At 39.1% G+C, this 14,957-nt stretch overlaps 1 protein-coding gene across 1 annotated transcript; it reads left to right on the forward strand.

Annotated features, from left to right (window-relative positions):
• The first annotated feature begins 11,763 nt into the window (after nucleotides 1–11,763).
• Nucleotides 11,764–12,882, forward strand: LOC149207422 (mitogen-activated protein kinase kinase kinase 20-like). Its single transcript, XM_089398035.1, has one exon. The coding sequence runs from the start codon at nucleotides 11,764–11,766 to the stop codon at nucleotides 12,880–12,882; it is 1,119 nt and encodes a 372-aa protein (XP_089254161.1).
• Nucleotides 12,883–14,957: the final 2,075 nt, after the last annotated feature.

Consider the following 14,957-nt stretch of genomic DNA (forward strand, 5'->3'; position numbering starts at 1 on the left):
GGAATAGCTTGTCAGATGTTTTTCTAGCCTGCTTTTTAAGATTTTTTTCAGGGTTTTAATCTGCCCAGAAGGTGTAGAGAGTAACAACTAAAATCTGGGAGGGGGTGGGTATGCTAAGTCAGTGGAGGACCATCTTCCAAACTTCTTGTGTGAAAACACAGTCAACCAATAAATGGTCAGAGGTTTCGATAGCAGAAGTGCATAGGCAACAACTAAAGGGCCCTGTGGAAGCCTCTTTTATTAAGATTTTCTCCTGTTAGTGCATTTTTATGCATGAATAACCAAGTGAAAAAATTCACCTTTGGAAGGAAAAAGGGAGACCAAATGGATTTTCAGAGCTTCAGAGTCAGCAAAGATGCGTGTGTGGCTTTTAATGAGGAGAATCCTTGAGCTACTGTAGAAATTCCGGTTCTTCCCCACCCCCATTTATCTTTGAATGTACGATGGACAGGGGCAAGGCCAGAAAGTGCTGCACGAAGCAAGTTTTTTTGTGGTTCCAAAGGGTTAGGAACCCCTGGAAAAGTCCATCCTGCCCAATTCCTTTTGCTGTCCCAAGAACATATATCTGCAAGCCAGAAAAGTCCTTTATTCACTAGCCAGATTTTTAAATCGTTACAAGAATTTAGGGTGGCCAATGGGGCTTTCACTTGAATGATGTCCTGCCAAAGTAATGTTATCTACCCATTACCCGGTATTCTGTATAAATGCTACTGTATATGGTTGATGCTTCTTCTGACTAAATTCCATATTGTTGTTCCTATTGGAGTAGAAGCAGTTGTGAGGTTTCTCAGGGAGCCTTCCTTTAGGTATTTCTTCCAGAGGATCTTGCTAACAGGATGATTTTTATCTGCATACAATTGCCATATGATTTTTCCACCAAGAGCCAGATTTGCTAAGCCTGGATCCCGTATTTGTAACCCACCTTGCTGGAGTGGTCTATTCAAGATATCCCTTCTTACCAAATGTAACTTGCTCTGATTTCCCTTGCCCCCATTCCATAGGAAGTTCTGAAGGAGTTTGGAGATCTGTTTTGTGATAGACTTAGGAGCTAGCAAAAGAGAAGACTAGAAGAGGGGAAGGGCGGAGAGGACTGCCTTTATCAAAACCAACTTCCCTGCCTTTGTTAGCTATTGGCCTCCCCAATATGCTATTTTTTATTTTATCTTGCCAACTACTTCAGTCCTAGGGAGGGAGGGCTTGGTCCCAAGTTTAAGGGAAGGCCTAGATATTTGATCTTTTCCCACTTGTCATACCCTGGGAATCCCAATATGTAGGCAATTCGAAGGATAGTTGGGTGATCTACATTCCAGCCATAAACCACACCTTTTCTTTTATTGATCAAGGCTCTTATAATTAAACAAAAGTGTTGAAGGATTTGTTTGAAAGCCTTTGCAATCTTAATCGAGGCCCCTCCTAGAAGGAGAGAGTCATCCGAAAAGAGGGCATGATTTATAGGGTCCACCCCTCTTGCTGCCTTGATACCTGGGATAGTGCCCACTTCCAATTCCGCTGTCAGCTTTCTACTTAGGGATTCTGCCAACAAGATATAAAGAAAGGGTGAGAAAGGGCATCCTTGGTTGAGCCCTCTAGAAGCTTGGAAGAAGTCAAGAGGTCTGCCATTGACTAGGGGGGCTATCCAAGGTCTATAAGTGTATGCTTTTATCAAGTTGACAAAATCAACATTAAAATCGAAGGAGAGGAGGATTTTATAGAGAAATGAGAGTTTAACTCGGTTAAAAGCATTTGACATATCCAACTTGATGAGCATACCTTTTTCCTTCTGAGAGTGGCTAGAGTGGAGGGCTTCTTGCACATGGATCACATTATCTATGAGGTGCCTACCTTTGACAAACCCGCCTTGCAGAGGGGAGATCAGGTTCCCTAAAAGAGGCTTGAGTCTATTTGCTAAGAGTTTGGAAAGGATCTTATAGGAGGCATTGCAAAGAGAGATTGGCCAGAATCTGTTGAAAGTCTCAGGGTTAACTTCTTTCGGGATAAGGGCAAGGAAGGTGGAGTTGGTGCACCCTCCCACTTTGGCTTTCTTTTGGAAGGCTTTTACCATTCTGAGAAGATCGAGTTTTATTACATTCCAGCAAGCTCTGTAGAAATGTATGGTGAAGCCATCTGGCCCAGGCGCTTTATCTGGCTACATTGACCAAATGACTTCAACTATCTCTTTTTCAAAAAAAGGCTTCATTAACCCAACGTTTACATCTGCAGTGACAAGAGAGGAGATGTTTGACAGAAGGTCGGCAGCCAAGTCATCATCAGAAGAACCATCATCCTGGAACAGATTCTGATACTGGGTTGTGGCTGCCTGTTTTATGAGAGACTGTCCTTTGATAACTTTCCCCTCCTTGTTGGATATTTTAGAAATGTGATTTCGAGAGAGACGAGCTTTGCATTGTCTGTGAAAGAAATCTGTGTTTCTGTCTCCAGCGTGGAGCCAGAGGCTGCAAGACTTAAGGCACTAGTATTCCTCTTCTTGTCGAAAGGAAATAAAGGAATTGAACTGGGCATTCTGTTTGATGAACAACTATGCTTTGGTGATTTCATATCCTTCCATGCCTAGTTGAATCTCAGCTAGAGCCTGGACTATCTTTTGTCTATGGCTCGTACGAGTGGAAAGGTTTTTTTTTTTTACCAAGACTTTTAAAGCAAACTTAGTGTGTTTCAGTTTCTGTTCCCACACGAAGCTGGGGGATCCTTCAACTGGTTACGCCCAAATGTCAGCCACTATGTCCATAAAGCCCTCTCTAGATACCCAAAGAAGGTTGAATCTAAAGGGAATAGGGCTCAAGTCCTCCTGTTTCTCTATCAACAGCAAGATGGGGTTATGATTAGATGTTATTTTGGGCAGGATTTTTGAAGAGATTAAATGCTTCCCATCCAACAAAGTACTTTGAACTAGAAACTGGTCTAAACGGGCAGCAAAGTTGGCATTACCAACTCTATTGTTGGTCCAAGTATAACGACCTTTCTTAGGTTTGTGGTCTAGAAGGTCCCATTCGAGAATCAAAGACTCCACTGAGACATGGAAGGGATCTTTACCCCATACTCCACCTTTTTTCTTACTTGGGTCTAGAGTGATGTTTAGATCCCCCGCCATAATGATGTTTTGGGGGGTATAGATTTCTAGGAAGTCTGAGAGAGAATTCCAGCAATCCTTCTTTTCCAAAAAATTAACAAGAACATAAAGATTGAAGAGAGCTAGAGAAATATTACTTTGGAGGTGAAGAAGATCTGTATATATCCAATGTTGGGTTGCAAAAAGCTTTTAAGCTGGAACTTATCCTTCGACCATAGGGTTGCAAGGCCCCCTGAGGTACCTCTGGCATTGACCGCTTTTCCTGAGTTCTTTTTCCATTTGGTTCGACTTAAAGATAGAAGAGCATCTTCTTCTATCTTTGTCTCTTGGATTAGGAGAATGTCTGAGATTTCTGTTCTTAATAAGTCTTTTACTGCTTCAGCTTTTAGTGGGTTTCCCACACCCCTGCAATTCCAAGAGACAATCTGCATTATTTACTAGAGGGAGGTGGAGCAGACCCACCCTTTGGGGGTCTGGTCCTTGTGTTCCTGCCTAGTGACATTTCGATAGTGGACTGAATGCCCTGCATCTTTAGTCGCTCCGTCTCTTCTTCTCTGATCTCCTTGCGAGATTCCTTCCTACCTTTTTGTTGGATTTCTCGAGGGATTCATCTTTGGAAGAACTACGACTATCTAACAACTTTTTCTTTTTGGTCATTTCTGCATAAGAGGGTAGGGAAGTGGCACCTACTGGAGGGCCTTGATTTTCTCGTTGGATTGCATCTATACAAGGGGTTTCTGAAATGGCTTCTATAGTTTGCTCCTGATATCTTGAGTTTATTTCTGCGTCTTCTGTCTGTTCCATATTCTGTTGCACCTCTCCCTCTTCAAGTTCTGGTTGGTCTTCTGGAGGGTTTAGAGTAGCAAAAGGATTTGTTGAGATGGTGGCCTTTGTTGTGGCTTGATCTTCGATTAAGCTCTTCCCAGTAGAGGATCCTCTGGTCTCTGGATTCCCTCCTTTCCTTTTTGCTCTGATGGTTTTTTTAGTTGTGGTGGCTTTTCTGGCTTGTGTCCACTGTTCGCCCTTTTCTTTTTCAGATTCTTCCTTGATTTTCTTCTTGCAGTTTCGTGCGAAATGACCATAGCCATGACAATGTCGGCACTTGAAGGGGAGCTGTTCATAATCTAGTTCCTGGATGTGAGACCAACTAGCTATGGTCAACTTGATTGCCTCAGGCAATCCTATCTCCAGATCGACTTCAACACATATTCTGGCACACGAAAATTGTTCTCTCCTTTCAGCCCTATCTATGTATTTCCCCAATTTGTTCCCGATTGTTTCCATAGATTCCGGGTTCCAGCAATAAAGAGGAAGATGAGGTAACCTTACCCAGACAGGGATGACTGAAGGAATGCCCTAGGAAGGATCAAAATCCGGCATCCATTTATTCAGATAGAGCCCTTGGGGGCCCATGAAATATGGATTGTTTCGGAAAATGAGATCTCGATCTTTTGTTGATTCAAAAACAAAAACATAATAACCTCTGCCTACCATGTGGCTTCGTATTCCTTAGAGATAACGGGCCTCTAGTTTTGCTGAACCCATCCTTCAATAGCTTTGGGAGAGGGCCAGAGACCCGTGAATTGTCCAATGAGCCCTCGTTCAGCCAGGTTCAGCGCAGTCCGGCATGGGTGTTCCGCAGGCAGCTCTACCAAAGGGATGGATTCGGCTTTCTTAACAAATTTCTGTTGGTTCGAGTTTTCTTTCCTCTTGCCACAGGAGGCTACCAATCTCTTGAAGGCGACAATCTCAGGAGGGGGGGAAGGGGGCCCCCCTCCGACGTCCATACTGGTTGGACTCAAGATTTTGATGAGGAGGCTCACCGCGCAGAGCTATCTCCACACACTGGATGGTCTCAGCAGCGGGAGGCTGCCGAGGGAGCTCAACAGGAGTGACGACGGCTATGGGCGTGCTTCAGAGCTGAACCCTAATCTCGCACCAATGGATCTAAATGTGTAAATTTTTTAAATAATAAATAAATTTATGATTAATGTTTCAAAATAAAAATAAAAATAATAATAATAGTAATAAATATTGATAAATTAGTAGATTTTGATCACCTTGTAATTAAAAGAGCAAGCTTACAAATCACATAATTATATTTAACTCCACTTAGGAAATAAACTTAATGTTCAAATGAAACCACTTATATTCACATATCTTCTTAGTGCATTAAATCCAACTAGCCATGGATGCTTTAGCATATTAGTTATTAACAAGTCACAAGTAATTTATTTCAGAGTACTCTAACAATGTCACAATTTAACTTTGAAAATAATACAAAATTTTGATAAAATTTTGAAAAAATCTGGTTAAAATATTTGGAAATATGGATTATAGTGATCTAAGTTTAAGATTTCGAATGCATCAGAAATTTTTGATTTCGATATTCTAAATCCATTTACACTATTAAAAAATTATTCAATCCTAATATATTTTTTTAAAAATGTCTGAACAAATAAAATTATTCCATTAATTTCTTTGTTTTATTAATGCTTGAATGCATCTTACCTGAAACGCAAGTGAATTCTCCCGAATTTTTGAATGCTGAGCAGATGTAGTCTCCTTTGCCTTATGCCCCATGACATCGACATTGAGAGTCCGTTACAATTTGAGAGTTGCACTCGCCAGACATTAGAGGCCGAATAAGCGGTCTTGAGTTGGAAGTCATGATTTGATAGCAAGGTCAAATCAATGAAATTCGTTAAGATAATTTGAACATTTTCCTGTGAATTTTGTCCCTTGATGCGGGTTTACACCTCCACAGAAAAACGTTAAAGGTTTTTTTAAGCTGGAATTGCAACGAGAATCATACATTTTGCTCCTACAATGGCAGTCGGCGCTTAGGTTATCCTTCAAAAAGCCCCAAGAAAACATGACCAACAGATCTGCAGACACAAGGGGCGCTAGTCATTGTATCTATAAGTCAAAGATGGGCTGCCCCACAACCAGATCTGGGCCCTTACGAAACGTTGGATTGGTCGTTTCTCAAAACTCTGAAACATGCCACATAATAGGAAAGGAAACACCGTTCTCGTTTTTTTTTCTCACAACTCCATCCGCGCAGCTCTCAAATCTCTGTTTTTCAATCAATGCCCGTCACTGGTTTAACTTTGAACTGCCTAATGAACCTTAAAATACCTGGCTAGCCTAAGCATAGATTTTGCTCCTATGGACTGCAATTTTCAGTTTAGCAAACTACTTGATCAGTCCCTATTCACAATCTCAACACTGTTGAAAATATCTTTGGGGGTGTTTTCTTGATTGACTTCTGCCAAGGAGCTTCTATGTGCACCTCCCGTCGCCAACTTGGCTCCAGAAGAATTTGGTCTCCAATCCTAGCATCTTGTACAGAACAGAACATTATGCATCTTGTATAAAGCAGTATTGTTTTGAGTAGTCACTCCATTCTAATTTTTCAATAATTCCAGATATTTGAGAAAAAAAACCATGGAAGTGTGGTTCTAACCTCTGTCCACTCCTAGAGAACTGAAAAATAGTTACATTAAATTAACAAAGCTCCCATACTCTAAAGAAAATGTAATTACAAACATCTATTTAAGAAATTGATATCCTACCGGATGTTCTATATCCAGGGGTGTCAAATGTCATGAAGATAGGAATAAGATTTTTAAATATAAATCAATGGGAGGATTATAAATTGGATTTCTAAATTATATATATATATATATAAAGAGTTAAACATTACAAAATATATGGGTTAAAATTCAACTAATCTGTAATTGTAAAAAAATTAATTACTAAGTATTTTGGTAAAAATTAATAATAATAAAAAAATTAATTACTAAGTATTTTGGTAAAAATTAATAATAATAAGAAGAAAATAGGTTATTCATTCAATTATTACTATAAAATTAATACGCAAAATAATTAATATGTCATTCATTCTTTTATTTAAAATTTCCAAAATAGTTATTATTAAATTAATATGCAAAATAATTAATATGTCCTTCATTCTTTTATTTAAAATTTCCAAAATAGTTATTTAATAAATATTTATGAATATTTATCGGTGATTTTAATTAACATAAAATTAATATGCAAAATAATTAATGTGTCATTCATTCTTTTATTTAAAATTTCCAAAATAGTTATTTAATAAATATTTATAAATATTTATCAGTGATTTTAATTATGCTAGAGTTATTGGAAATCACAAAAATCAGTTGATGAAATACAAAAATCTATTTTTTTAAACAAAAATCAGTTGATGAAATACAAAAATCTATTTTTTTAAACAAGGTTTTCTTTTTTAATAGATTTTCAAATTATGAAAAATTTCCTACATTTTGATAGGTTAAATTATGCCTATAAATATTTACATTGATTTAAATTATCATAAGGTTATTAAAAATCACAAAAAAATCAATGAAATACCATTCTTTTTTAAGCACAAAAATCAGTGGATGAAATAAAAAAGCTATTTTTTTAAACACGGTTTTCTTTTTTGATAAATTTTCGAATTATGAAAAATTTCATAGATTTTGATAGGTTAAATTATGCCTATAAATGTTTATCGGTGATTTAAGTTATGCCAAGGTTATTAAAAATCACAAAAATCTGTTGATGAAATACCATTTTTTTTTTAACACGGTTTCCTTTTTAATGGGCAGTGAAAGCTTGTGTAGCAAGGAAAGAATATGTGTTTTATTTTATTTTATGTTTTTATTTTTTATTATAGGTTGTGTAGTAAATTTAAAATAGAGGATTGTTTTATATATATATATGTGAGAATTATTTATAATATAAAATAAAATAGATATGTAATTCATTTAATATTAATTAAAAAATACAATTAATAATAAATATTATAAATTTAATTTTTTGTATAAATGTATATTTTCATTTTCGAGGTGAGTTGTTAGACATAATAATTAAAGCAATCATTATGATAAGGATGCATAGGAGTGTTGTCACTGCCCCTCATACGCTTGAAGCAAAGGGTGTGGTGACCTTCGACATGTTTAAGGCAACAAGAATGCGAGAAGGTGGCACAAATATTTGGGCAAGTTTACTCACTGCAGTGAAGGATAGAAAGACGGGGTTTGGAAGAGCAAAGGTATCAAAGGCGAGAGTGGAACAGACACTTCGGAAGGAACGAGGGCTCCATCGGTTCCAAATGTTGGCTACTAGGTATGTAAATTGGCTTCTCTTCCAATACACCATGATTCCTATGTCTAGTTTGATAATTGGGTTATGTATGGGGGCAATGGGTTTTTAGGCGAAAATAATTTGGGTTGGGAGAGATGCATGGTGTCGAGCGTTTGCTGGAATAATACCAACTCCATGGGTTCCTCCCTTGTGTCAATTTGTTATGGGATTTACCACTCTCACATGGGGCTTATCGGTCTTGGTGGGGAAGCTGGCAGTCTGAGGGAATACCGCTGTCTGTTTTACACGACAATCTTAGGGGTTGGGGATAGGATGTTGTCCTTGTCTATGTCTTGGTGAAAGTCTATCTCTTGGTCTGCTCCATGGGTGCTGAGGATAATTGCAGGATTGGCTCCTGAGGGTAGGCACCAATTACTCGAGGAAAGCTAGTAGTGGGGAGGCCGTCATGGGTAGGGCTATTCTGAAGTCTGGGAATTGGCATGAACTGAACGCTGGCCATGCGAGCCTTGGCTGGTGGAGGTGAAGTCATAAGGTAAGAAAAGTTTGGGCTGGGTGCCTCTTGGAGCCTGGGGGTAAAATTTTGCATTGCAGTGCTAGTCAAGGAAAGGCTAAAACGATGATGAGTCAAGGGGGATGGGGGAATGGTCATAAAAAGGTGGGTAAGGGAGGTGTAGGAATTGGCACCTGTTTGCTTGGATACCAAGCTACAGGACCTGTAGTTGGCCAATTGTTGGCACCTCTCTTTCAAGGCCGAGGCTGAAGCGTTTGCAAAGCAATGGGCATACCGAGGCGTTCGTTGGGGAAAAGATACCAGGGTGTGGGTCATGGTCATGCCGGGTGGTGGAACCTAGATTTCGAGGGTCATACAAATGAACCAAGGGTGGTAAATTTTGTGAAAAGGCAAAGCCTTCGGGTGTTGGAAATTCAAAACATAGTGTTATGGCAATCCTGGTTTCTTGTCCCCATAGCAAGTCTGCATAATGGTAATCATTCTCAAATGCGAAGAGCACAAAGGGTAGCTTCAAGCCATCCTCAAGATTTGGTCGGCAGGTATTGTGACATGGCAACACTGGGAAGAATGGCAAAAGGTAAGGGCTGAGGAAAGAGGCCATGGGTGATCGAGGCCAAGACTGAACCAAGTACCTCGGGTAAACATCGAGGTAGAAACGCTGTGGCTAATCTCATAACTGAAGCGATCGCTGCATACAAGGAAGGCACCAAGGAGGAGATCAGACGAGCGATAGCATAATGGGAGGAAGACATAAATCAACAAGTGAGTGTGGACGAAGCTAAGTTGGAGGACCGGAAGCTCCTGGTTTCAGATCTAGGAAACACTAGGGGAAGAGGGACTCAATTTAAATAGACGATGCATCTTTATTGGCTAATGAAATGCCTCCTTGGCAAGGCTATGGAGCAAATCTAGATGACTATTATCCAGGATTTCCTAGATTACAAGCAAGAGTTTCAGAAGATGCAATTTCAATTGTAGACACATGATGATCACCTTAGCTGCATGGAGAAACATTCCCCTTGCATGTTTGCATAGACAGAGTTGCCTGGCTCCAATGCTTAAGATCTAGTGCCAGTCACATCGGCCTCTGCTAGGAAGGATGGATAAAATGCTGAGTTTTAGTTATTTTTATTAGTTTTCATACGAATAATTTTTAATTTCCAGTTTAGAGTTATACATATATATAAGAAAATAGAATATGGATGTGGACATGACAATCAAACTTATCTAGCTTGGATTGATAGACTCAGTATGTTTTGTTACTAGATGGCTTATCACGCAGTTAGGTGGTCAACAAACTTTGTTTCTCGTTGGGCAAGTTGAGACCACCTACCCTAGTTCTATGTGATTGTAACTTGCTTGTTTTATAATGAAAAGGAAGGATCTACCAAGCTTAACAAAAAAAGAAGTAAATATATAAATAGGAATATATATCCATTTATCTCATGTGATTCTTCCCATTATTCCAACTTTAAAATAAGTGAAGATCTTTATTTAATTTAGTTATGAACTATTTTTTTTTTTTTTATTAACAAGGCATATTGACAAAATATTCATAGTTTTCAATATTAATATTAATAAAAAATATTATAATATTGATTTTAAATAATATGTTTTAATATTTACGGAAAGTGTTTTATTTCAATTTAAGGTGTATAAGAATTGGTTGATTTTTTATTTTTTATTTTTTTAATTGAAGGCCTAAGGGAATATGCTCAACATATGGTTATTCTTAATGCTTATTAACGGCTATAGTGTATTAAAGAATTTGTTAAGTTGCATTGATTTTTAATAAATTTAAAAAATTATATTCATGTAGCTTTTGTTATGTTGCATTGACTTTTAATAAATTAAAATGAGTGTATTAAAATTTTTTTTAGGTTGCAATGACTTCTAATAAATTTAAAAAATTAGATTCATTCATGACCCGAGTCCACCAATTTATTGATAAGTTCCTCATTATTATTTATAACATTAATTTATATATAAACAAATTTTATTTAGCAAAATGGTCCATTATTTTTAATAAACTAAAAAAATTATAGTTGTGACACGTGGCCCCCAACCACTAATTTCTTAGGGATTTGAGATTATTCCAATTTTAATAAGTTCCTCCATGATAACCTCTTCATTATTATTTATAATATTCATTTATAATTCTTTCTTTCTTTTTTCTCAGTTAAAATTGACCCATAACTTTTTCTTACATGGTTAATCAAATAAATATATGCATTAATAACACATTCTTCATATTGTAATAGTATTTTTAATTATGAAAAAAAAAATCAATCACATTAATATTTTTAATATAATTATATTCCATTATAAAATTATTTAACAACGACTTTCTAATTATCCACCCACCTTTAATTATCCAATAATTAGACAACACGAATTGTGTTCACATTGCCAAAATATCTGGAGATTTTTTCAATGAAGGCCGACCGAAATCATGATGGACAGTTGGTTGTAGTAGATCGATAGCTACTTCTGACCTGGTAGATCGGATGAGAAACTAAATCCACAAAAAATAAAATAGTATTTACGAGGAAATGGGATCGACAAGAACCATAATCCGAATCGGATGGCCCCACATCTTTGAAGAAAGGCCTCATAAATATGAACTAATTAATCATAAATAGTGACTTTTTTCACACAGCATTGTTACTTCCCCATCTCATTGTTCCCTACCTTTATTCTCTTGATTTCTTTTCCAAATATGTTATTACCTATTGAGTAGTCTACCCGGGCGGAAGAATGGCCCGGTTTCCGGTCACCGTCCGGAAAAACCACCGGCTCCGACCACCGGCAATTTCTCCCCAGCTCCGCCACCGTCCGCGAGCTCCGCCCAGCTCCGCCACCCTCCGCATTTAATGATGTCTGACAACAGTTCCATCGCTGTGTTGCCACCATTCATACGTCAATTTGAATTTGGGAATTAACCGCGGGCTGCATTCGACCCGGCACTCCCCTGCAGGTCACCAGAACAAGCGAAACCGGAAGGGTAAGAACAGGTTCGAGGCGGGGCGCCATGGTTGGGTCTGGAGCTTCTGGAACAGTCAGCCTCGCCATGAAAAGGTCTAATGGCCAACTCTTTGCAATCAAATCCACAACCCAATTTAGTGTCGCTGTGGACAATGAGTACAACATTTTACGAAGCCTGGACTCTGCATACATCGTTCGCTGCTTGGGGCGCGCCTACAGCTTCGAGAACGGTGCAGGGGTGCACAATTTGTTCATGGAGTACGCGCCGGGTGGCAGCTTGAGGGATCTGCTGACTAAGTTTGGAGGGAAGCTGTATGAATCAGTGATCAAGGCATACACACGCGACATTCTACGTGGGATCGATTACCTCCACAAGCAGGGGATTGTGCACTGTGATATCAAGGGCAAGAATATTCTTGTGGGTGTCAATGGTGTGAAGCTTGCTGACTTTGGCTCTGCCAAGAGGATTGATGATGACAAGAAGGGCCAGGAGGCCCTGCAATTGAGGGGGACCCCTCAGTGGATGGCTCCAGAGGTGGTGAACCAGGTGGAGCAGGGGCCTGCTTCTGATATTTGGTCTCTCGCCTGCACTGTACTTGAGATGGCCACTGGCAGGCCTCCATGGAGCCACGTTTCCAGTCCCCTCGCCGCAATGTATCGAATTGGATGCACAGAGGAGCTGCCTGAGTTGCCTGCATCGCTTTCACCTCAGATGCGGGATTTCTTAGAGAAATGCTTTCGGAGGGATCCCAAGAAGAGGTGGACCAGTGGAGAGCTGTTAAAGCACCGTTTTTTAGATGAGGTCTGCAACGCCATGGAGAAAGAAGAGATTGTTACTGAACCAGGGTCGTCCCCAACCAGTAGTTTGGCTATTGGGAATCAAGTATGGGATTCGTACAATTCTCAGAGTAGTCCTCTGTCACTCAGCGTGCCAAGTCCAACGAGAAAATGCAATGCAGAGGTGAATGGTTCAATTGAGCAATGCCCAAATCTTTCTGCCCGGAACCGTGTGATGGTATTGGCCGCAGCCTGTAAATTTGAAGATGGTGCTGACAGGCCAAGTTGTCCTGCAACCTCCCATGGTCAGTGGATTGTTGTGAGATCTTCAACAAGTAAATCTCCAATTTCAGATAGTGCCACTGATGTGGTCCAACCGTTAGATTAGGCGGGGGAGTTAGGTCTGGTCTTGTCTTGTTGTGGGGGAGTTCTTGTTGTCTAATCTTCCACAAGAGTATATATTCCTGAGAGCTTCTCTGGAGACTTTCTTCAGTTAAAAAAAATCTCCTATTTCAAATAAACCTCTGTTAAAATCGGACATTAACAATGGCTCCTGGCTCCTCCATCCAGGAGCTTCCATTCACTGAAGAAAAGTGTGGTTCCAGCTTCGAAGCTATCCATTGTAAAGAGTTGCAGCCAAGAGTTTGAACTGGATCAATTCTCGGACGTTGCGGTCTCTGGACCAGAGTCTCAAAATCAATCATCTTCCAGTCTTTAAAATTAATTGCAATGCAGTTAATTTGATGACATATATATGATTTATAATTTTTGAACTGGGGTTTATGGGTTTTGGATACTGGATAGAATTGCAATGCAGTTAATTTGATTATATATATCTATGATTTATAATTTTGGAACATGGGTTTTCGATAATTTTTGAACTGGGGTTTATGGGTTTTGGATACTGGATAGAATTGCAATGCAGTTAATTTGATTATATATATCTATGATTTATAATTTTGGAACATGGGTTTTCGATATTGGGTTTATGGGTTTTCGATATTAGATAGAAGGTGATTTGGTATTATGTGAAGGCATTCTTTAATGTGAAGTCACTGATTCAGTTTTTTATTTTGATTGGGGTGATGCACCCAACACAGATTTAGAGAACAAAATCATCGAGTTCAACACTACATATTTCGTTGTGGACTTGCTCCACTATTTGCTTGCCAACCCATCTGATCACCTCTTCCTTCTACCTAGTAACTTGCAGGTACTATGCAGGCCATGGAGGGCTCTCGGCCATCTCTCTGATAGCTGCAGGGGAATCGACGACTCCATTACAGAATGTGTGGACTATTTCTCGTATGGCTAAAACGGAGTCTGCCTTGGCCAACATGATCTATAGTTCTGTTTCTCCATTTTTCACTCTGTATTTTACCGTGGTGAGGTGCATTGTTGGGCCTTGGTTGGCATGGAAGTTGGCCTCCTTCTACTTAGCTGGTAAGGCAGATGCCGTTATTCCTTACTGGATGGCTAGTTCATGGATGGTTACTGTTATTCTGGCTCTTTTCGGGAGCACCATCTGGGTTTACAAGCTCTGGACAGGTTTGATCCGTTTCTATGCAAAGAGAGGGACTCCGAAGGGCAAGCTTGGAGCCCAGAAAGGAGTAAGGATAGTGGAGCTTGATCCAGTTGTTATAACTGTTGAATTAACCAATTTTCCTGTATTTTTCTTTGTGTAGGTGTAGTATTTTAACCGTTCAAATTGATAATAATAGTTTGCTTCCAGGCCCATTTGTAAAGTATTGTACTTCAGTGAACAAACTCTAGAAACAAAAGCCATGGTGCTATTCAGTAGCAATTTTCAAGATTTTGGTGTTGTGTATTTTTTAAATTCTTGCGCAATCCTCAGAATTGGGGCAATTTTTTTCATTATCTTTAAAAGCCTGATAGGAAGATTACTAAAAGGGATGCAAAAACCATCATTACATCGAATTAACATCCCCAGGTTTGCCCACTATCGACGTATGCCAGGGCAAGTGCACCAGATCTAGATTGTACATTAGCTTTACACAATTTCTTAGAGCAATCAGATGATATGAAAATTGAATGGCTATATAATTGGAAATTGAAAATCCACCAATTATAAGTACCCTTTGTCTGGACAGATCTTCAAACATTTTGGTACAGAGGAGGTGAGAAGTTCTTTAAGCACTCAGAGAGTTGCACACAAAGTGGGGGAGTTGGAGTGAGTAGAATATTGGTCCTACAGCCAATCAAGGAATATGTTAGAACTGAGCATGGGGCTCTCCTCCACTGTGGCATAGATCATCTCTTACGCTACTGCAAATTACCCTGATTACCTGCCATACATTTCAGATAGATTTACAGCAGTACCAAGGATCCTTGAAAAGCACCTCCAAATAGGCATAGCTGCAATTTTGATCTGTTAGTCTGGTTTCATGGAGCTTTCCTTTAGTTAGGAGTGCCATATAGATAATGAACCAGGCAAGGAATCTC

The sequence above is a fragment of the Pinus tabuliformis genome, chromosome 1_2 (assembly GCF_031772625.1).
Source record: "Pinus tabuliformis cultivar Carrire ecotype Pingquan chromosome 1_2, CPIR1, whole genome shotgun sequence".
NCBI classification, from domain to species: domain Eukaryota; kingdom Viridiplantae; phylum Streptophyta; class Pinopsida; order Pinales; family Pinaceae; genus Pinus; species Pinus tabuliformis.

Excerpts from the sequence above, each read along its gene's own strand:
- LOC149207422 (XM_089398035.1), top strand. The coding sequence starts at position 11,764 with ATGGTTGGGTCTGGAGCTTCTGGAACAGTCAGCCTCGCCATGAAAAGG.